The sequence below is a fragment of the Elephantulus edwardii genome, unplaced genomic scaffold (assembly GCF_000299155.1).
Source record: "Elephantulus edwardii isolate Elephantulus edwardi_28Jun2011 unplaced genomic scaffold, EleEdw1.0 scaffold00055, whole genome shotgun sequence".
NCBI lineage: Eukaryota > Metazoa > Chordata > Mammalia > Macroscelidea > Macroscelididae > Elephantulus > Elephantulus edwardii.
In genome coordinates this window covers 12779907-12803296 of record NW_006399805.1, presented here as the reverse complement: position 1 = coordinate 12803296, position 23390 = coordinate 12779907, and the positions used below count along the sequence as shown (strand labels likewise).

General features: G+C 44.3%; 1 protein-coding gene across 1 annotated transcript in view; it reads right to left on the bottom strand.

The window, feature by feature from the left end:
* LOC102845147 (olfactory receptor-like protein OLF3-like) overlaps positions 1-9583 on the bottom strand; it is an 18622-nt gene extending 9039 nt beyond the window's left edge. Inside the window, exons 1-2 of the mRNA XM_006887263.1 lie at positions 9527-9583; positions 8504-9452 (exon numbers count right to left, since the gene is read on the bottom strand). Coding sequence (XP_006887325.1) covers positions 8504-9452; positions 9527-9583 — 1006 coding nt within the window. The remainder of the gene's footprint in view (positions 1-8503; positions 9453-9526) is intronic.
* Between the last annotated feature and the right edge of the window lie 13807 nt (positions 9584-23390).

The following is a 23390-nucleotide window of genomic DNA, read 5'->3' as shown; positions in this document are numbered from 1 at the left end:
ATACTGCCCTGGATGTGCTCACCAAGTTGTGCCAAGAAATCTGGAGAACAACCACTTGGCCAACTGACTGGAAGAGATCTGTATTTGTTCCCATTCCAAAGAAAGGTGACCCAACCGAGTGCGGAAACTACAGAACAGTGTCATTGATTTCACATGCAAGCAAGATTGTACTGAAGATTATCCAAAAACGACTGGAACAGTACATCAGCGGAAAATCTAATTCTGCAGCTCGAGCTGTTTCATTTATTCGTGAGACTATCCAATCCTCTTTTAGATTGTCGAGACTGGCCAATCCCCTTGTGGAATGGAGAGGCAACAAATTCCCTTGTGGATAGACCAACATACCCTATTTTCCTGGGCACATCCACATGGTCAGGTCAGACTCAAATGACTGGGAAAATCATATTGAAAAATAAACTCTATAGACATATTTCCAGCAGAAGAACATTGTGTTTGGAAAGGATAGCATAAGAAAGGAAGACCCTGGATGAGATGCATTGACATAATGTCTATGGCAACGAGGTCAGGTGTGTTGGAGACAGTGAGGTAGGCTCAGAAAAGGGCAAAATTCTGAGCTATCGCCCAAAGGATCCTTATAAGTCATAGTCAACTCAACAGCACTTAACATGATGGATAGATAGATACAGATAGATAGATGAGAGAGAGAGAAGAGAGAGAATGTGTGTGTGTGTTGCATATGCATGTGCCAAAGGCACATGGTTTGAATCCAGCACCTGCTCTGTGAAAGAAAGATGGGAAATTTTCTCCCATAGAATTTACTGTCTCTGATAATCTGTTGGAGAGCCAGCTATGCATCGGTTCCAACTCCACAACTATATAAAGGCATGCGGTTTGAGCCACCAGCTGCTCCATGGGAGAAGGCTGGACAATCTCCTCCCACACAATTAATAGCTGACCCTCTGCTGGGTTTTCAGAGGCTGTCAGTCAGTTCCAACTCTAACTCTACAGTACACAACAACATATATACATGACTCTTACCAGCCCTGTGAACAACAGACATGAATCTTGCCCTGTCCTGAACCATCCTCACCGTTTCTGATTTATCAAGTCCATTTTCACATTCACTCTGTCAACCTTTCTGTTGGAGGTCTTCCTCGCTTTCTCAGATTCTCTACATTTTCCAGCATGATAACATGCCCAGAGTACGTGAGATAATGTTCTACCATCTTTGCCTCTAAGGAGCATCCTTGTTGCACTGTCTTCAACGCAGACTTGTTTGTTCTTTCGGCAGTTCACAGGCTATTCAGTGTTCTGATCCAACACATAGGCATTGATTCTTTTTCTTTTTTTTTTTTTTTTCATTTTCCACCATTTACTCTTGTTATCAAAAATAGTTCAACTCTTCTTGCAAAACAAAAACAAAATAGTACATACTGGACACATACATCACATTTTTCTTCCTATGGCTTTAGCCCACCCCCACCCCACCAAAAGAGACAAAGGGGGAGAAAAAGGAGGGGGGGAGAAAAAAAACAAACAAACAGAAAACCCAACAACAAAAACAACTCTACCTGACCACATTCACAGAAAATGACACCAGAATACACTACAAAACAGAAGGAGGTGTCATCTGCTCTGTGTCCAAAAGTTTCTTCTCCATTTCGTGTTGATTCTTTTTCTATCATCTTTATTTATTGTCAAGCTGTCACATGCACAGGAAGCAATTGAAAAGACCAGTTGGCTTGGACCAGATGCACTTAAGTCTTTAAACTGATATCTTTGTTCTTGAACATTTTGGTGGGGTCCTTGAACATTTTGGTGGGGTCCTTGACAAATGTTCACAATATAGTATATCTCTTGACTTCTTGACTGCTGTTACCCTGAGTGTTGATTGCAGATCCAAGTAAAAGAAAAGAGTTTGGCAGCTTCAATCTTCTCTCCATCTATTTTGATGTTACCAATTGGTCCAGTGATGAGGAGATTTAATTTCAAGGTGTTGAGACACAATCCACATTGAAGGCTGCTGTCTTTGATCTTCTGTACTGTCCTTACAATCTCTGCCATGCTCAAGACCATTGTGGTATCAACTCATGTCATTGCGAGTCTTCCTCTCTTTCCTTTTCTCATCTCTTTCTCTTCCTCACCCTCTACCTTTCCCAGCATGATGATGTTTCCAAGGGCTGTTCCCTCCTGACTATATGTGGAAAGTATGTGAAACAGAGTTTCATCACCCTTCCTCCAAGGAATCTCATTACACTTCCTGCTAGGGAGACTTGCTCGCTCTTTTGGCAGTCCATGTGATGTTCAATTCAAAAGCACTGATTTTTATTGGGTCTTCCTTGGTCATTGTCCAACTCTCAGATGCATAGGAAGCAACTGAAAATACCATGGCTTAGATTGGGTGCATCTCAGTCTTTAACCTGGTATCCTGGTTCTTTAACAATGTAATCACAAACTGTTCCAACAATATCAGTACCAGATTAACCAACCGATGGTGGAGGTCAAACAAATATGTGCTTAATGTTTATCAAACCAGCCCACCATTCTAACATTATGCTTTTTCTTCAATTCTTCCTGATGCAGAACCTCCAGTTGGTGTTCCTTTAAGCTCAGAAATCTGGGAGGTACAGAGCAGCTCAGACTGTAGCTATCCCAGTTGAGTCAAGGAAAGGAGACAAAGAGTTCTGGATGCAAACTTCTCTTACTTGAGTGCTGGGGCACAGACCATGCCCACAGGGGAGTGTAAAGGTGGTGATTGGGACAAGCCTTTCTAAGGCAGGGGAATTGAAGCAGCTGGATCATAAAGAAAATGGCCTAGGACGTTAAAATTGTCAGCAAGTCCTACCACAGGCCACTCCTTCATGTTTCTAGCCATTGTCTCTTCTACCTAAAAGATCAACCCTCCCCACAATCATCTACATTTATAAAGGTCTGTAAGCCAGCTACTTCGTTGCTTATTTCTTAATCTCTCCATCTTAGATAGCCAATTCCTAATTTGCCCATTCCTAAAGGTGGAGGGACAGCAAAGGAGAGGAAGACCCTCAACCAGACGGATTGATACAGCAATGAACTTGAGTGTGTCAGATTGGAAGGACGGCGCGGGACAAGGTTCGGATTGGTTGTTCATAGGGTCACTATGATTCGTACTTCATAACTGCACTTAACAACAGGAAACCATTATCTAAGGAAACAAGCATGTCTTTTTCTCTGAAGAATCTTCTGTTACAGTTGAACCTTTGAGCATGTGCCTCTATAAACAAAAGTCTAGTCCAGAGGAAACCCTCAGGTTACAGCAATTAACTCTGATACAGAGTGGAACATCTTCTCTTCCTCTGGTTTGGTTTCTGGTCAACTCATCTCGAGCAATCTGTGGATAGCTTCAAATGAGTATCAGCTGTAAACTCAGGAGTCCTGCTTCTTCCTGTGTTTAGATAGGCTTGTCCCTCCCCTCAGCCTCAGCCCCAAATGGGCTAAGCCAACACATCAGGGACTCTCAGGACGCCCTGCTCCACAGCGAAGTTGCTTGCTGGAAGAAGCCAGGGATGTTTCTTCACTTATCCTTTCATTATGCTAGGTGGGTAGGGCCAATGGGACACATCTAAACTGTCTCTTCATTGCTGTGTGTCTCCCACTTCTACTCATCAAGGGGACCCTGGTGGTCACCATGAGGTAAGCATACTCTCCAGCTTCCAGAAAGGGGGCTCTCTCTGGTGGACACCAACTTCACCTTGCCTTGGTACATTGGCAAAGTTTCTCTTCTCTACTTACATTCTTCCAAATGTAACTTTCCTCAGAGGGCTGAGTGGGGCTTACTCTCTCCCAGACCAAGCACTATACTCACTCACCGTTGTCAAATTCTACTACTTATTATAAGCATTTCTTTAAGGCAGTTTTTCTCTTTTTGTGTACCCAATTAATATTCAAAGACTTATATGCTTCTTCTAAATTACAATATATCCCATCAAGCATTCTTTACGTATATCTCATTACATCTAGTAGAGAAATTTTTAAAAACATAATCATTTTTACAATTTATCTTAATATTAAGCCAATAAAAATCTTAATTTTATATCTTAACATAGCATGTTCTTCATATTCATTTTCACAATATATACCAACATTACCACATAAGAAAAAAAACTAAAAAAGAAATAACAAGCATTCATCAAGTATATCTTGGCCATGCTTTTTTGATTTCTAGAAAAAGACATTTCCTTTCTCAGAGTCTTAATACAATGCGATTTCTCCCGTGGCGCGACCCATTTACTCATTTCTTTCCCTTCAGCTATTATTTTCCCTTGCTTCCATTGATCAGGTCTTTTCACTCACACTTTTCCACCTTGGAAACGATCATCAGGTTCAGTGACTGTGCTAGTCCCAGTTACAGGTAACAAGACCAATCTAGCGAGACTTCCCTCCAGTCCTTTCCTATTTACGTTGAGTAGGCATCCACCTCCAAAAAAGCTTGCCTCTGGAAACTCTATGAATTTGCGAAAAGATGAACGTTTTGTGTTCAAGACTTTGGTTCATAGGGTCGCTATGGGTGGTCTATGACTCAACGGCACTTAACAGCAACAACAGCAGGGTTACAGAGGTTCACCACCAATGGACTGTCTCCACAACAAGGCAAGATGCTAGTGTGCATCCTTAACCCTAGAGGGGGTGAAGGTACAACCATCCCATTGGACCCTTGGGAATTCTTGCATACAGGCGCAAAGCTATCTTTCTGGTTCCTGCATGATTTGTCCCTTCCAGGTCAACCCTGAGGCTAAGGGGCAGCACTGTCCTGGTAGGACTTGGTTTAGTACTGATCCCAGTCGTCTTCGCTCCTACATTCTTTTCTGTTGCATTTACTGTCAGTACTGACAACAGAAACCAAAAAATTGTAAGTTTTGCTCTCTCCTTACCCCTCTGTATTTCCACATGCATCCAATTAGCCAATTTCTCGGGCCATAAATAACTTTTGCTTCAGGAAACTGACTGTAACACAATGGCTGCTTTAATCAATGGGTCTTCCTTATCCTATCCAGAAATCAAAGGTTTCTCACTTTCTTCTTTACCCCCTTTTCTCTGAAGACACCTGTTATAGTGAGTGTAGGCCCTTGCAATCAACCGCACTACTGACACCAACTGTAATTACAGCCCGTTGCAAAAATATCATTCCAGATTAGCCATCAGACATGGAGATCAAAAACGCCTCCAGTGTTTAATTTATCAAACCAGTCCGTCATTCCAACAATATACCGTTTCTCCAGTTCTTCTAGATCCCGCATTTCTAGTTGCTGTTTCTTCCGGTTCAGAAATTCAGAAGGTCCTGAGAAACTCATGCAGCTCTTCAGAGCGCGGCTATCCCAGGTGAGGAACGGAAAAAGGCCTCAGAGTTCAGCTGCTAAACTTCTTTTATTGGAGGCTGGTGCCTAGACCACACCCCCGGGGGAATCTAAAGGTGGTAATTTGGCCCAGCTTTTCTAGCAGGATAGGAAATTAAAGCAGCTGGATCCCCTTAAAGATAAGGGCTTGTTGTTGTTTTTAGGAGGTGTTGAGACAAGGGCTTAAAGAAGCCAAAATGTTCAGTAAGTCCTACTGCAAGTCCTTGAAAAAGGTCTTTTACAGCAATTTTCCCAATGTGGTATGTCTTTTGATTTTTTGACTGCTGCTACCATGGGTATTTATTGTGGATTCAAACAACAATTGACAATGTCAGTCTTCTCTCCATCTATGATGATGCTATTGGTCCAGTGGGGAGGATTTTTGTTTTCTTGCTGTTGAGATGCAATCTACGTAGAAGGCTGTAGTATATGATCTTCTTCAATAAGTGCTTCAAGTCTTCTTGAATTTTTGCAAGCAAGGTTGTGTCATCTTCATAAAACAGATTGTTGATTACTTAAAGAAGAAGACTGGCATCAGGCTTACAGGAACAGAGAGAAATAGATAATAGATTGATAGATTCATATATACATATAAAAAGAGAGAGAGAGAGATAGTTGTTGTACATGTCTGTTGAGGTAGAATGAACTCAGAGCTGGCTGTCCATCATGTTTTTCAAGGCTGTATATGCACAGGTAAAAGTTAATATAGATATTGAGACTGTTCACAGCTTTAGTTTGCTCAGCTCCACAGTCAACATTCTTGGCACCAGCAGCCAGGAAATCAAAAGATGTATTGCGATGGGAAAGTCTGCTGTCAGAGACCTCTCCAAAGTACTGAAGAGCAATGATGGCACTCTGGAGACTAAGGTGTGTCTGATACAGTCCATGGTCTTTGCAGTCACTTGCTATGCATCAGAGAGCTGGACGACGACTAAGGATGATAAAAGGAGAATTGTTGTCTTTTAGCTGTGGTGTTGGGAAAGAGTTTTGAATATACCATGAGCTGCTAAGAAAACGAACAGATTCATCCTAGAGAGGGTTAAACCAGGCTACTCCTTGAAGACAAGGATTATGAAGCTTTGTCTGACATAATTTGGACATGTTGCAAGGAGGAACCAGTCCTTGGAGGAGAGACATTGTGCTTGGGAGAGTGGGGGACAGTGCAGGAGAGGAAGACCTTCTATACGGTGGATTGATTCAGTGACTGGTGTAATTAGGGTAGGTGTGTCAGAGACGGTGAGATTGGCACAGGATAGGGCAGGGTATGGGGCTGTTGTACATAGGTCCCTATGAGTCACAGGTGACTTGACAGCACATAACTACAACAATAGGCACAGGAGATTGCCAATCTTTCACCCATGAGGTAGCTTATGGATTCAAACTTTCTGTCTTTGGATTGAAAGCGTAACTTCTTACCTACTAGGCCACAAAACCTCTGCCATATATATATGTGTGTGTATATATATGTTGTTGTTGTTGCTTTGTGCCGCCGAGTCGTTTGCGACTCATAGTGACCCTATGTACAGCAGCCCTAAACTCTGCTCTGCCCTGTGCCAATCACACTGTTTCCAATATACCCATCCCGATTACCCCAGTCACTGAATCAATCCACCTCATAGAGGGTCTTCCCCTCCTGCGCTGTCCCTCCACCCTGCCAAGCATGATGTCCCTCTCCAAGGACCAGTCCGTCCTTACAACATGTCCAAAATATGTTAGACAAAGCCTCAGAATCCTTGCTTCCAGGGAGCAGTCCAGTTTAACCCTCTCCAGGATGAATCTGTTTGTTTTCCTAGCAGTCCATGGTACCCTCAATACTCTTCTCCAGCACCACAGCTCAAAGGCATCAATTCTCCTTCTATCCTCCCTAGTCATTGTCTAACTCTCTGATGCATAACAAGTGATTGCAAAGACCATGGCCTGTATTAGATCCACCTTAGTTTCCAGAGAGACACCATTGCTCTTCAGAACTTTGGAAAGTTCCCTAACAGCAGACTTTCCCATCACAATACATCTTTTAATTTTCTGGCTGCTGGTGCCAAGAGTGTTGACAGTGGAGCCAAGCAGACTAAAGTTGTTAACAGTCTCAATCTCTTCACCATCCATCCTGATGCTGCCAATTGGTCCAGTGTTGAGAAACTTTGTCTTCTTGACATTGAGCCTCAATCCATATTGGAAGCTGCAGTACTTGTAGTGTAGCTAAAATAATGAGCGGCTTTATTAATATTATTACATGCAGTTGTTGTTGCATTTCATCGAGTTGCCTGAGACTCAAAGACCCTATGTACAATAGCTCTGAACCCCACCCTATCCTGAGTCTCACACACCTCTACCCAATCCCCAATTTACTATGTCAATCCATCTCAAACAAGGGTGTCTTCTCTTGTGCTGTCCCTCCGCCCTTCCAAGCATGATGATCTTCTCCAAGGACTGGTCACTTCTGGCAACATGTTCAAAGTATGTGAGACGGAGCATCAGAATCCTTACCTTCAAGGAGAAAGTTGGTTTCACCCTGTCCAAGTCAAACCTGTTTGTTTCTCTTGGCAGTTCATGGTATGTTCAATACTCTTCTCCAGCACCACAAGTCAAAAGTGCATGCAGATAGTTTATATAAACTATGTGTAATATTGATACCACTCTGTAATATTGGAATTACTTTTTTCTGCCCCAAATAAAAATTAAACCATAATTTTGTTCAAATAATATATCAATTGTTGTTACCAAATCATAGCTGACCCTCCAGTGGTTTTTTGGAGGCAATGAATTGCACTGGAGGAGATTACCTGTCCTTCTCTTAGAGAGCAGCTGTTGGATTCGAACTGTATGGCTAATGAAAAGCAGAATAAGGATAGGAAACAAGATTTACTTGGTCAAGTCAGATTTTATTCCTTTATTCAGGGCACAAGACAAAATTAAAAGTGGGCAGATAAATTTCCTAGACACCTGAGAAGCAAACAGGTAAGCCAAGCCCCCCATAGATCACTGGCCCATAAGTAGAGTTAACCTACATAAAGAAGACCATTAGTCGGACAGAGGAGGATGTTTCATTCACACACAGGGTTAGACCACCAGAGTCTTCTGTAGTGTAAGTGTGGGAGTCTTGCCTCTCAAGTCATGCATTCTCTTTTGGTTTTGAGGACAGGTAATAAGAAGGTGTTAGTATCTTTAGCATTTACCTCTCAATTTCTCTAACACCTTCCTGAACGCAGCCATAACATCCTTATTCCTCAAGCTGTAGATCAGGGGGTTCAACATGGGAGCAACCACGGCATAAAACAGGGCCACCATCTTCTCCTCTTCCTCTGAAGAGGCAGACCGTGGCCCCAGGTAGGTGAAGATCGTAGCCCCGAAGCACATGGAGACCACCGTGAGGTGGGAGGCGCAGGTCCCAAAGGCTTTGCGGCGTCCCTGTGTGGAGCGGATGCGAAGGATGGCAGCCACTATCCGAGTGTAGGAGAACAGGACCAGGAAGCAGGGGAGCATGATGACCACGAAGCCGGAGATGGCCACCATGACCTTGTTGAAGGAGATGTCCACGCAGGATAGCCGCACCACGGCCAGAGTCTCACAGGTAAAGTGATTGATAACGTTGTGACACAGTGGAAGCCGGAAGGTGATGATGGCTTCCATCAGGGAGTTGGAGAAGCCAGCTGCCAGGCAGCCTGCAGCCAGCCCTAGGCACAGCCCTCCGTGCATGATGACTGTGTAATGCAGGGGGTGGCACACGGCCACGTAGCGGTCATAGGCCATGGCTCCCAGCAGGAAGAACTCAGACCCTCCCATCGCTAGGGAGACGTATAGCTGGAGCACACAGCGATGGAAAGGAATGGACTTGTGTGCTGAGAGGAAATGGACCAGCATCTGTGGGACAATGCTGTTTGCGTAACAAAGGTCCACAAAGGACAGGACGCTCAGGAAGAAGTACATGGGGGTGTGGAGCCTGCTGTCCAGTCTGATGAGGAGGATGATGAGGACATTTCCCACAATCGTCACCAAGTACATGGCCAGAAACAGGACGAAGAGTGCCACCTGTGTGGCCCAGTCACTGGACAGTCCCAGCAAGAAGAACTCACTTATCCATGTCTGGTTTTGATCTTCCCCGGTCATGAGCCTCTGAAGACTTAACTAAAGAGGTGGGAATAACGAGTCATGGGGAGCCAAGATCGAAGGGTGGCTTGTCAGCTGTGTGGAGTACATACCCGGCTAGTTCCTGCAGAGTGTCCAAGCTCAATCAGCATCCGCACGTGCTGGACCATGCCCGTGTGTGAGGCCCCCTACAGCACCTGGCACTGCGTCTGGAAATAAAGGAGGAAAGACTTCACACTCTTAGAATTCCGTTCATTGGAATATAATTTCTTCTCCCAAATATTTGCTCATGAAAGGGAGGAAAACATTCAATGAGGAGTTGAAGCTTAGATTCAGCTTGATTTAAGCAAGGTTACAGGAGGCAAGTCCAGTCTATCTGGTCAGCAAAGTTTTGGTCTTTACTGAATTAGATCAAATTTAAAATATCTGGGGGATATTTTCTGAGTTATGGATGGTGTTCAGTGCCGAGCAACATTTCTTTGTTTCCTGACTCTTCCGCTCTGGGTATCTCAGACACTACCCTAACACTCACCTCAGAAGAACATGCCCTGCAACCATGCGTGGTGTTAAATAGCCATCTTCTGGATTCCACTCCTAAGGGATCTTCCATTTCTCTTCTCTGTCTGGCCTTTTTGCTTTGAGAACATCCGATATAATGTGGCCTCTCCCTCTACCGCACACCAACGGATCACCTATGTGATTGTGTGTGTATGTCTTCAGCACATGTGTGTATGTGGGGTGATGCGAATATTGATAGAATTCAAAGTCCTTGATACTTTGTGATGTTGTTGTTGTTGTTAGGGGCCATCTAGTCAACGTGGACTCACAAAGCTGTCCAGCACTACCTCACCTTCTCTAATGAGCTTGAACCCATTATTCCTCTCACTGTGTCAGTCCATCTCATTGAGGGTCTTCCTCTCTTTCTCTAATCCTCCGCCTTTACCAGCATGATATCTTTTTCCAAGGACTGTGTCCCTTCTGGCAACATGCCCTAAGTATGTGAGTTGAACTCTTACCATCCTTGTCTCTACTGAGCAGCCTGTTTGTCCTTCTGCAAGACGGGTTTGCTTGTACCTTCATAGTCCAAGATATATTCAGTATGCTTCTCCGGCACCACAACTCAATGATATCAGTTATTTTTTTGTCATTTTTATTAATCATTCAGTCTTCAAAAGCCTAGGAAGTCATTGAAAGGAGTGTAACTTGGATTAGGCACGCCTTGGTTTTCAAACGGATGTTCTTTCTCTAGAGCACTTTAGATAGATCCTTAACTGCTCGTTATCCCAGTGCAACGCGTCTTTTGTATCGTTGACTGGTGCTACCATGGGTGTTGAGTAAACTGTTGACAACTTCAATCTTTAGCCATCCTGATGTTGTCTATGGGTCCAGCGGCGAGGAGTTTGGTTTTCTTGACGTTGAAATGTAATTCACACAGAAGGCTGTACTCTTTGATCCTTTTCAGCAAGTGTTCCAAGGCTTCTTTATTCTCAGTAAGATGTGTCTGAGTAATGCAGGTTGTTGATGAGTGTCTTCCTCAAATCCTGCTGCTACCTTGGCCTTCACGTCCAGCTTCTTAAATGAAGTGCTCAGTGCACAGCTTGAATAGGAGAAGGGCTACAACGCTGACACACATCTTTCCTGATTTTAAACCACACAGTTTCCTTTGTTCTGTTTGGACAACAGCTTCTTGGTCCAGGTGTATATTAAGTTTTCTGGGCCTCCCATTCTTCTCAATGTTAGTCATAATTTGTTATGATCCACGTAGTCAAATGCCTTTGCACAGTCAATAAAACACAAGTACACATTATTCTGGTATTCTCTATTTCAGCCAAGTCTATCTGCCATCAGTGAGGCCCTGGTGTCAAGGTCTCCTCTGAATCTAGCTTGGAAGTTTCTGGCAAATCCATTTCTGGCAGTTTTTCTGTTGATATACTGTTCTAGCCATTTTTTGCATAATCTTGAGGAAGACTTTAATTGCATATGATAATAATGGCATTGTCTGAAGACTTCCACACTCTGTTGGATCATCTTTTATGGGAACTGGGGAAGAAAATGGATCTCTTCCAGTCACTTGCAGTAGTGAGCAAGTTCAGGGTTGCATCTGTTGTTTGAAACATGTCAATTGGGATTCCTTCAACACCTGGGGTCTTATTTCATGCCTGTGCCTTCAGCGCATCTAGAATTTCTTCACTCATTGCCATTAGTTCTTGATCATGTTGTTGTGGTGGTTATTATGAGCCATCTAATTACTTGTGACTCAAGGTGACCCTATGGACAGCAGCTCTGAACCCTGCTCTATCTTGAACCAACATTATTGTCTCTGATACAGCTACCCCCAATACCCCAGTCACTGAGTCAATCCATCTCATTGAGGGTCTTTCTCTCCTGTGCTGTCCCTCCACCATCCAAAGCATGATGTCCCTCTCCAAGGACTGGTCCCTCCTTGCAACATGTCCAAGGTATGTCAGATGAAGCTTCAGAATCCTTGTTTCCAAGGAGCAACCTTGCTTCACCCTCTCCAGGATGAACCTGTTTGTTTTCTTAGCAGTCCATGGTATATTCAATATTCTTCTCCAGCACCACAGCTCAAAAGCATCAATTCTCCTTCTAACATCCCTAGTCATTGTCCAACTCTCTGATGCACCGCATGTAATTGAGAAGACCGTGGCCTGGATCAGGCGCACCTCAGTCTTGATCATATACTTCCTAAAATGTTTCGGTATCAATGAATTATTTTTGTTACAACGATTCTGTGTGTTCTTTCCCTCTTCTTTTTTAAAATTATACTACTTTATTTACAAAATTTGAAAACTTTTTTTAACAAACAGATGCTCCCATCTTACTTTTTATGCTTCCTACATCATTCAAGATTTTGCCCATATCATCTCTCAGTATTGCAACTCAAGGCTTGAATCTATTGCTCTGTTCTTTCAGCATGAGAGACGGCTGGTGTTCTTCCCTCTTGGTTTTCTAAGTCCATCTCTTTCCACATTTTCTTACAATACCTTGTCTTCTCAAGCTGCTCTTTGATTATCTTCTGCTCTGCTTCTTAGCTCAGCATTTCTTTCCTTCGTTGTACTTTCTCTAAGTTCTGTTTCCAGTTACAGTCTCTTCTGACATTTATGGTGGTTTTTTCTTCCTCTCTGAGTCCTTTTCTTTCTTTCTTCATGGATGATATCTTTGATGTCATCTCACTGCTCATTTTGTCTTCAATAATTAATATTCAATGCATCCAATCAATTAATGAGATGGTGTTTAAATTCTGATGAGACTGAGTCCATAACTTATTTTTTTTCTTATTGACTTATTTCCATTTTCAAGTTCTGTTTGAACTTCTACATGAGTAGTTGATGCTGTGTTGCACAGTCAGCCCCCAGCCTTATTTTCTCAGTGTCCCCCCCCCCCCACTTCTCCAGGAGCACTTTGGTCTTTTTTTGTCTTCTTTTATTGGTTTTCATACAATCATTTTCATTGTGTTCTATCCAATCATTCATATACACTATATCCCATATAATTTATGACCATTGATCTATGTGTGCTATTAGACTGTCTTTCCAAGTACTCATTGAATCTTTCCAATTCCCTAATCCACAACATGAACAGTCTTTCAAGCATGAGAAACTTAAATTCATAGAGTTTCCAGAGGTATGTTGTTTAGAAAGTGGATGCCACTCCTGCTTCTGAGCTATAAACACAGGCACGGAAATCTCTGACTGTGGCTCAGTTCTGTTTTCCTTGAGGCATATCTCTAGCAGTGGAATAGCTCAGGTCTTATGGGATTCCCATGCTCAGCTTTTTGGAGAAACGCTCTGGCCTTGTTTTAACTGCTGATATTGAGCCTCTTCATTGATTCTTTCCATATGAATCTGATATAAGCTAACGTCTCTTACTCTGTGCCAGGCAAGATACATGTCTAGTGATTTAACTCAGTACAGCTTAATATATTCATAGCAACACTCTAAACTTTGACTTACTACCTTTGATTTGAAAAAGGAAGATCAGTAAAACGACCAGGACGTCAGAAGTGAGTAGGTAAGCGAGGCTTGTCTGATACCTGAGATGCGTCCTTGGTGTATCAGAGACACTGAGGATGACACACATTAAGCTGTGTCTTAATTGATACATTTATCCATAATCCAGCTTGTTGGCTTGGTAAGCACTGAATTGCCAGTCAAAAGGTCAATGGTTTGAGTCCCTCATCTACTTCTAAAGACAAGCTTGAAGCAGTCTGCTTCCACAGAGACTTAGAGCCTTGCAATCCTGGTGGAAGAGTGGTTCTGCTCTGTCCTTGGGGGTCCTCGTGTCTAAGTGGATTCGACAGCAGTGTGTTAGCTGGTTTTGCACAACTTTAAGGCCTGTAGATAGTACAGATGGATTACATCTGACTGCTAACCTGAAGGTTAACACATCGCTCCAGACATCGCTCAGCCTGTCATTCCAGAAAGATCTCTTTTAGTTCTGACTCCCGCGGATTCTGAGTCAAAGGGATGCAAACACACTGACTTTCCTTTTTGTTTAAGGCTCATCCCTGAGTAACTGGCATGTTTCAACATCACATAAACTCCAAAATGAAGCCCACCGTGGGCAAGTAAATTCCACCTCCTGGTAAACCTCCTCGGGTTTTCAAGGCTGTGAATCTTAGTGGGAGCAGATGGCCTTGTTCTCCCTTGGAGGAAGTGGTGGATTCATTCCATTAACAGCCCAACAGGTAACACGCTGTGTCACCAAGGCTCATTAAACCCCAGCAAATGAAAAATTACAAACCCTAAGAGTGAAGACAAAATTAATGACAGCTCACAACCAACAACGCGTGAGGAAGACAGAGGAGAATGGATATGACAGAACTGTGGTGTTTGTGCAGAATAGCGAACAGACCGTGGACTACCAGAGAAAGAACAAATCAATCTTAGAAGAACACACCCACCATGCTTTTTACAAGCAAGGACAATTGTTAGACGACTTGGACTCATTTGACTTGGATAGAACATCAGGAAGACAAATCACTTGAAATTGACTTTTTTTTAAATGGTCGGCCACAGAAATGAGGGAAATCCTCTGTGAAATGTTGAAACTCAATGACTACAACAATGGCCTGAAACACACCAATGACCTCTGAGATGACACAGGACAAGGCAATGTTTCCTTCTCTTACACACAGGCCCAGCATGACTCAGCCTGCTCCTCACCAACTGCAATAACACGTACTATGGCCCTGGGTAAGAGTCACTACTTGAAAGACTGAAGCTTAATCTTACATCGAAACAGAAGATGTGTGAGCAGCGCAAACAGATTGCCTACCTTTGCTTCCACTTACTTGAGAGGATCACTGCTCCCACTGACCGACGTAGTTGAGGTGTGGCTGGGCGCCAAGCTCCCAGGCAGCAGAGACTGGGGAGAAGTCCAAGCACCGCTCCCTCTCTGGGCTGTCTGTCTCCTCACAGCCAACAATCAACCAGCCTCATGCACAGACTGCAAGGGACCGCTGTGTTACATGCTGTGTCCAGCACAGACCGGTGTAGCAGCTCCTGGTGGACATGCAGCAGGCGAGTCCCCTTCTCCTTTATAAGCAACAGGAGTGCTGTGATAACTGACAGTCATGGCAACAGAGAGGTCCCAATTATCAGAGACAAAGAATCAAAGGTGCTTGTTTCTAGAAAACAGTTTCTAAAGAAGATTTCAACAGGAGCATGACTGGTCTACCAAAAAGAGCATTTTCAATCAGGAGCATAAAAGTGGCAAAGGATTCTGGGCTGAGGGGCAAAGTCGAGCCGGCTGAGGTTTGCTCCTTTTCAGCTGTCTCTGTTGTGAACATAGGCTCTGTTTTCTGTCGTGGGGAGTGTTTATAAATGGTGCTAGGGGTCACTCCACTGTTTGTACAGTTACTTGTCACACTGGAAAAATAGGTAAGCCTTAAAGACATCCTTCCAGAAAACATACTAGAAATAAAAAAAGTCAGGGTCCTTGGTACTCAGAGCAAAGATGGGGCAGAATACTGAGGGGCTTACACATGTGGAGAAGACACCCAGGCATCCTCTGCACAGACCACCTTTGGATCTCACATACAAATGGCCAGCACACGCGAGGTCTTCACAGACTTCTTTTCATTCTTTCTTTGCTGTAAACTCAAACATAAAACCTCAGTAACATCCAAACCTTCACAGGTGATGCTACCTGTATGTCCATTAAACAGTCTAAAAAACAAAACAAACAAACAAACAAACAAAAACAATGCAAAGGATAATCAAAACTAGTCCAAGCCTATGTGATTGTTGTTATGTGCCATTGAATCACCTGCAACTCATAGTGACCCTATGTACAACAGCCCTAAACCCCCTACCTCATTTCCCCAGCCACTGAATCAATCCATCTCATCAAGGGTCTTCCTCTCTTGTGCTGTCCCTCCACCCTCCCAAGCATAGATTGGTCCTGCCTTGTAACATGTCCAAAGTATGTAATATGAAACTTCAGAATCCTTGCCTCGAAGGAGCAGCCTGGTCTCACCCTCTCTAGAATGAACGTGTTTGTTCTCCTAGCAGTCCTTGGTATATTCAACACTCTCCAGCACCACAGTTAAAAGGCATCAATTCTCCTTCTATCATCCCTAGTCATTGTCCAGATTTCCAATGCATAGCAAGTCATTGCAAAGATCATGACCTGTATCAGGCACACCTTAGTCTTCAGACTGACATCGTTGCTCCCTAGTACTTTGGAGAGGTCTCTGACAGCAGACTTTCCCAGTGCAATTTGTCTTTTAATCTCCTGGCTGCTGGAACCAAGAGTATTGATTATGGAGCCAAGCAAACTAAAGCTGTTAACAATCTCGATCTCTTCATCATCTATTATGATGCTGCCAATAGGCCCAGTGGTGAGAATCTTTGTTTTCTTGATCTTGCAAACCTGGATGGATGGATGGATGGATAGATAGATAGATAGATAGATAGATAATAGATAGAAGACAGAGTAAAAACAGAAAGTTCTAAAAATATAGATAAATGGGGAAAGAAAGTATATTTAGATGTAATATAGAAATGTGCTCTGGGGGGAGGGGTGGAAGGGGAGAAAAGTGCAACAATGAATGAATGGAAAGCCAAAGTCTCTGTAAATTTTTGTTGAAATTAATAATAAAAAATTTTTTTAAATGTGCTGATATTTAATGGAAAAACTAAAATGTCAAAGTAAGATAGTTATGGTTTGACAGAAACAGGAAACCAGAAAGGAAGACAATTAGTGGATAGCGAAGAATTTAAGAAACACAACTGAGACAAAATCCCAAAGAAGTGCAAACTATGGAGATGAGAGAAAAGACAGTTGAAATAAATAGATAGCAATCTGGTCACATTTAATGCATTTCTAAAGGAGTCTATTATTTTCTTTACCATGGCTTCCAGTATTAAAATGGTCCTATTGTTCAATTCTAGAACATTATAATAACACTTTGCAGTGAATGCTTTCTGGAATTTGATTCTGTCATGTGGGGAGCTACATTCAAAACAGTGTTAATGAGGAGACTTTGAACGGAAAGATCTCTCAACCACCTCCACAAAGCCAAGCCTCCAGGGCATGTTTTCTTAAGTGCCTTATTGAAAATTCCCAACTCCTTCCAGAACCAAACACACTTATCTCAGGTACATATCCTAAGCGTTACTGAGCTGTTTCAATTGTAGTGTCCTTTCTGTTCTTCAGACACTGTTTCATAATCTGTCTCCTAAAGAGGACAGACGTCTTTACAGAATCGTGTCTGCATCACCATCAGTACCTCTACAGCAGAGCTACTGGAATGGTGTGAGGTGGAACTGGATGAAGTAGAGAAGGCGCCCACTTGAATTCCTGGCGTCAGAGAATAGGCCGGGGCTCCAGGTCTGTCTGCAGGTGGGGCTCCTCTACGGTCTACTCCTTTCCACAGACTGATCCTCAGCTCTGCTCCCCTCTGTCAGCACAGAGCACCTGGAGAGTGAGGACCAGGTAGACCCAGCCCCGTGTTTGCTGTCAGGGGAAGTCTCTGCTCTTTACATTAGCAATACCCCATCCACATCTGTGGATTCTTTTCAGGCGTCTCTTAATGTCATCTAATTTTTTAAAATGTTTTCATTTTATGTTAATTGGGGTTTGTTTTTTTTTTTGTAAGATAATCTCTCTAACTCTAGAACCTTAGTCTTCACGTGTTTAAAGTCAGAAATGTGGCATAAACTATCCCTCACAGAGATGTGAGAAGGGAGCTCTGGGGATCAGTGACAGTGAGTTGTGCTGCCAGTCTCAAGGCTGTGGTGGTAACAGCTTGAATCCCCAGAAGCTCCTCTGGAGGAAGACGGCCATCACCTTCAGAAAGGTCACTAGGAGTCGATGTCCTGCCTCAACGGTAAATGACAACACAGATGACAGCTATCCAGTAATAACGGAAATAATCAGGGTGCTTTATGAAATCACTAGATGAGTGGAAAACTTAAGACTAGTGTAAAAACATAAACAAGCAAGTTCTCAGCAGACAACAGCAGAGCCTGCAGCAGGGCAGACTTCACTGTGTCTGGTCCTGGTGGGCATCTGTGGGAACCAGGTCAAACCAGGGATGATTGTCCCAGGGCTGGTCCCCAAACAGCAACAATGCTGGATGTGGGATGAGGGAGGACAGAGTTGTTTTGCAGCATCTGCTTTCTGACCGCCATCATGGCGAAGGGTTTATTAGCCCTACTCTGGTCCTTGGGTCTGATCCCAAGAGTCCGTGAGACTCATGGATGAGACGGAACTCTGGATACACAACCCCACCCATTGTTGAGTTGTCGCCAATCCGTGACAACCTGATTTGTGTCAGAGTGGAACTGCTACTCAGGGCTCTCAACAGCTGAGTGTTCAGAGTAGCTGTCATCCAAGCCACGTCTGGGCAGCCTTGAACCACAAACTTCATGGTTAGCAGCCAAGTGCATTAACTGTTTGTACCAGCCAGGGCCTCCTGTCAGAGTCAGGGATCCCTCCAATATCCTGGAAAGTGCTGCTTCCCTAAGTGAATACCTGGCATGTGTTTTCATAGAGCAGATTTCCACTAAGGAACCTCCCACACAGCCTGGAGGCCTGAAATACACCCGGAGGCCGCGGGCAGCAGGACCTGGGCTCATGACCTGTGAGGCTCCCTGACCCTGGCAGACCTGACCTCACAGCCTGGGGGGCTCCCTGACACTGGTAGACCTAATCTCACAGCCTGGGGGGCTCCCCGACACTGGTAGACCTGGCTCACAGCCTGGGGGGCTCCCTGATGCTGGCAGACCTGATCTCACAGCCTGGGGGGGCTCCCTGACACTGGCAGAGCCCCTACAAGTGCTCACCTCCCTGTCGTGGGCGAACGGTCTCCTCATGCTGCGGAAGGACGGCGGGACTAGGACAGCTGAGGGATTTGAGCAAGTGTACTTGGAATGGGAACTTTCTCCAACTTCACAAGTAAGCTCCCAAGGGTCCAATTATGATTTGTTTACAAAATTTCTTTTCCTCCATATTCTTTCTGGTCATTGCTGCACCCAACAGTCTAACCTACACTCCAACTCTGCTCAAGAAAGTTTTGTTTCCTCATCCCATGAGCACAGGAAGGAGCTCACTGAACTTTAATTTCTCAAGAGAGGAAGTCTGAGTCTTCAGTGACACCCCCTTTGGGGGTAGGAATTTCCATCCCTTTCTGTGAAGTTGTGTATGTGATTAAATACACCCACTGCCCTCCCAGGAGCCCTGGTGGCATAGTGGGTCTAACGTCAGGATGCTATCCAAATGACCAGAAGTTCAAATCCATCAGCTGATCTTCAGGAGAACAATGAGGCAATCTGCTTTTGTAAAAACTTATTGTTTTGGAAACCAGATGGGGCAGCTTTATTCTGTCCTGTAGGGTCTGACCTATAGGGTCCCTGTGAGCTGGACTCTTATTTGTGGGTGTGAGCTTGAGAGGTGTGGGAGAGTCATGTGGTGCACCCCAGTGCAAACGTCCCTTACTATAGGACTGCTTTCTGTGCTTGGACCTCCGCCCCCAGATCTAGAACCTTACTAGAACTTTCACTAATGTTTACTCTAAGGAAGACAGATATATTCTGGTTTTTTACATAGAGATTCATTATCAAAATTTCATGACAGTACAATCATCTGTATTTGAATAGGAAGGCTTGTGAGGGGGTCTGAAGCATTGAGCAGTGAGATCTGCGTCCTCCTTTCCTGATTGGGGAGGTCCTCTTGTCTACGTCATTAAAGCAGAAGCCACCATATTGCTTCCATCCTCTGCTCGGCAGCCTGGCATTGGCCCATGGTTTATGTTTTCTTCACCCCACTGATTCTGGGCACTGAGACAGGATGTCTTCTCCAGACCCATGCCCTGAGGATAACTTCCTGAGCGTAACAATTGGTCTGGGGTATGGAGACACCTGTGAGCACCGGGGTTGGAGGGAGACAAGGCAGATAGAGCCCCAAGTAGCTCAGAACTCAGAGGGAACAGCTGGAAATGCAAGGGGACGAGAGGGGAGGAGAGCGGGAGGAAAGAGGAGACGAGAAGGAAAAGAAAACACTGTGTTCTGTGCAGCGTCTCATCGATATTGTTGTTGCTGTGTGCCGTCAAGTCCCTCCAGTGGACGTTCAGAGGCAGTAACCACACAAGAGGAGACTGTCCTTCCTTCTCCCACGGAGCAGCTGGGGGATTCGAACCACGTGCCTTTGGAATTGCAGTGCAACTTCTTACCACTAAGCAACCAGAGTTCTCCTTTTCTATACATAGCTGTAATTTCATTTTCTTTGCAGTACAGAAAAAGGCCTGGTGGTGTAGTGGTTTAAAGATCTCTGCTTTCAAACAAAAGCTAGGATCCAGATAAGACTCCCACCCTCTGTAGTGCCCAACTTTGCGTGTACCAGGCGTCTAGAAACCAGTGTGGTACACCAAAGCAGCTCTGTGAGACTCCACATCCAGGGCTTGTTTTCCAAAGAAGAGGTTTAGAGTAGCAAAACTAGGCACCTCCTAGGCGGCTGCTGTCAAGGCAGGTTCTGAGATGTAACCAAGCTTACAGTGCCTGGTCACCTGCTACCACAAAGGTTGTAGCAAATAGAGTTCAGTTACAAAGGAAAAAAAAGTTAATAGTTCAAATTCAGCACCTTCTCCATGGGAAAGATGGTACCAGCTGCCACTATAACGTTTATAGCCTTGGAAACCCTACCGTGCAATTGCACTCTGTCCTACAGGGTCGCCATGGGTCGCAGGCGACTGGACGGCACCTAACAGCAACAACCACCACCTCCTTGGTCACCTTGAGTCAGAATCACCTCAACGACGGCGGGCTTTGTTTGGAATTGGGATTGTGGCACAGAGTAGAAAAATGATGGTCTGTTAATATGCTAGAAAATGCCTCTGTAAAAAAATATAAGACATACTGAATATGATGCAATAAAAAGGAAGAATTTCTCTTCAACAAAGGACCTGGTAGGCAAAGTTAATAGATAGATGAGAGATTTTTAAACTAGCATATTTGTAACGGGTATACAGGAAAGAACTGTTGTGTATAATAGCTACACCATCAAGGAAAATACACGTAAATGCAAAGGATAAGTGGGTAAAGCAAAGACAGACCACGTACAGAAGGAGAAAATCAGAACTTCACAGTTAGATGCGCTTGGAGATAAGTGTGTTTGTCTGCTAGGGGCAGTGCGAGGTGTCATACAGTGATGTTCAAGGCTTGGGTTCACCATGCTTCTCTCTGGAGAAGGTTGTATAGTTTCCTTTTGTAAAGACACACGGCCTTGGAGACCGCTGGAAGGTCCTCACGACCCAGAAGGACTCGCGCACGGAGAGCTTGGTGAGGAGACAGGCACATTTCTAGACACTTGTTCTACCTTCCTGGACAAGCCAAAGAGCTCTGGTCTTGAGGACTTAGATCTAGAGAAGAAAGCAGACAATATCGCAATAAACATTACACAGACGGATAATAAGTTAGTTGTAATTATGTTAGAAGGAATGTATTATTTAGATAAAAACAACAGGATAAAGGGGGGGTGGGAGGTGAAAAAGTATTCTCTGTAATAAATAAGCCATGCTAAGCTCATAAAAGATGGTCACTGAATGAAAACTCAAGGCGAAGCAGAAGAAACTGAGGCCTTGGCAGCCCAGGTGGAGGGAGCCTTCACTGTCTTTGCTGGCTTCACTCTTCAACTAAAGGTTTGAGCAGAGGCTGGACAGGGATTGGTTTCCATTTGAAGGGATTTCTCTGACTGTCAGGATGGGAGCAGAGAGGCTTGTTGGCGGCTAGGGCAGGGCCTCAGGGGAAACCACGGTGGCCCTAAGCGGGACAGTAAGAGTGGAGGGGAGGTGGTGTAATCCTGCGTTGTGTGGTTCTGAAAGCAGAGACAGCAGGACTTTCTCTGAGAGTCTGTATAGGTGAGAAAAAGAAAAGTCCTTGAATGATGACTCAAAGACTGGTTAATCACTCAACTACCAAAGGTTAGAGGTTCAGGTACACACAGAGGTGCCTGAAAATCTTCTCAAACAACTAGCCCTGGAAGCCCACGGAGCACAGCTCTACTCAGTGCACATGAGGTGGCTGTGACTTGTCTACTCAACAGAAAATGGTTTGTGAGGAGAGAGGTCAATGACCGCATCGCCTTCAGTGTTCCAGGGACTGTTAGCTGAGCTGGAGAAGGCCCGGGGATGAGCAGACTGTGGTGGGAACCAGGGGTCACCACAGGAAGGGATGTCCATGCTGATTATCAGAGTGATGCAAAATGAAACAATCTCATGACTTCTAAAACCAAACTAAACCCGCCGTCACGTCAATTCCAACTCCTGCCAATTTCCCACCAGTTTCCGGGGCAGTAAATCTTTACAGGAGGGGATCACTCGTCTTTCTCCTACAGACCAGCTGGTGGACTTGAACAATCAACCTTTCTGTTAAAAGCCAATGTTGTAACTTTCAGATGGAAAATTCCAATGATAGATATTGCCAAATTCTAGAGGAGTGATGGTATTTGGAATGGTTTCTCTATAAAATCATCTTAAAGGAACACAGGTAGAACACAGCTTAGAAGGAGAGGTACTGACAAGCTCTGGTGGCCTAGTGGCAAGAAGCTGTACTGCAATCTCAGAGGTGTGTGGTTCAAATCCACCAGATGCTCTCCTGGAGAAAGAAGGACAATCTCCTCCTGTACCAGTCAGATCTGATTTGACAGTACACACACACTAATCATTTTTTTTTAAATTATGAAAAGATTTTTTTAAAAAAAGCAGAGGTGCCAAGGTTTCATCTCACATACTTTGGGCATGTTATAAGCAGGAACTAGTTTCTGGAGAAGAGCATCATTTTAGGTAAAGGAAAAAGTCAGTGGCAAAAGAGGAAGACCCTCAATGATGGATTTGCATGGTGGCTACAACAGCATTAACTGAGGGGGTGGTGGTGGACCGGGTGGGGCTTCACTGTAATCCAGGAACCTATGTGAGTTGGCACCAGCAGCCAGGAAATACAAAACCATATTGCGATGGGAAAGTCTGCTGTTAGGGACCTCTCCAAAAGCACTTAAGAGCAACGGTGTCTCTCTGGAGACTAAGGTGCACCTGATACAGGCCATGGTCTTTGCAATCACTTGTTATGCATCAGAGAGTTGGACAATGACTAGGGAGGATAGAAGGAGAATTGACACCTTTGAGCTGTGGTGCTGGAGAAGAGTATTGAATGTACCATGGACTGCCAAGAAAACAAACCGATTCATCCTAGAGAGGGTTAAACCAGGCTGCTCCTTGGAGGCAAGGATTCTGGGGCTTCGTCTGACATACTTTGGACATGTTGTAAGGAGGGACAGGTCCTTGGAGAGGGACATCATGCTGGGTAGGGTGGAAGGACAGCACTGGAGGGGAAGGCCTTCTATGAAGTGGATTGATTCAGTGACTGGGGTAATCGGGATGGGTATGTCAGAGGCCATGCGATTGGCACAAGATAGAGCAGGGTTTAGGGCTGTTGTACATAGGGTCGCTATGAATCG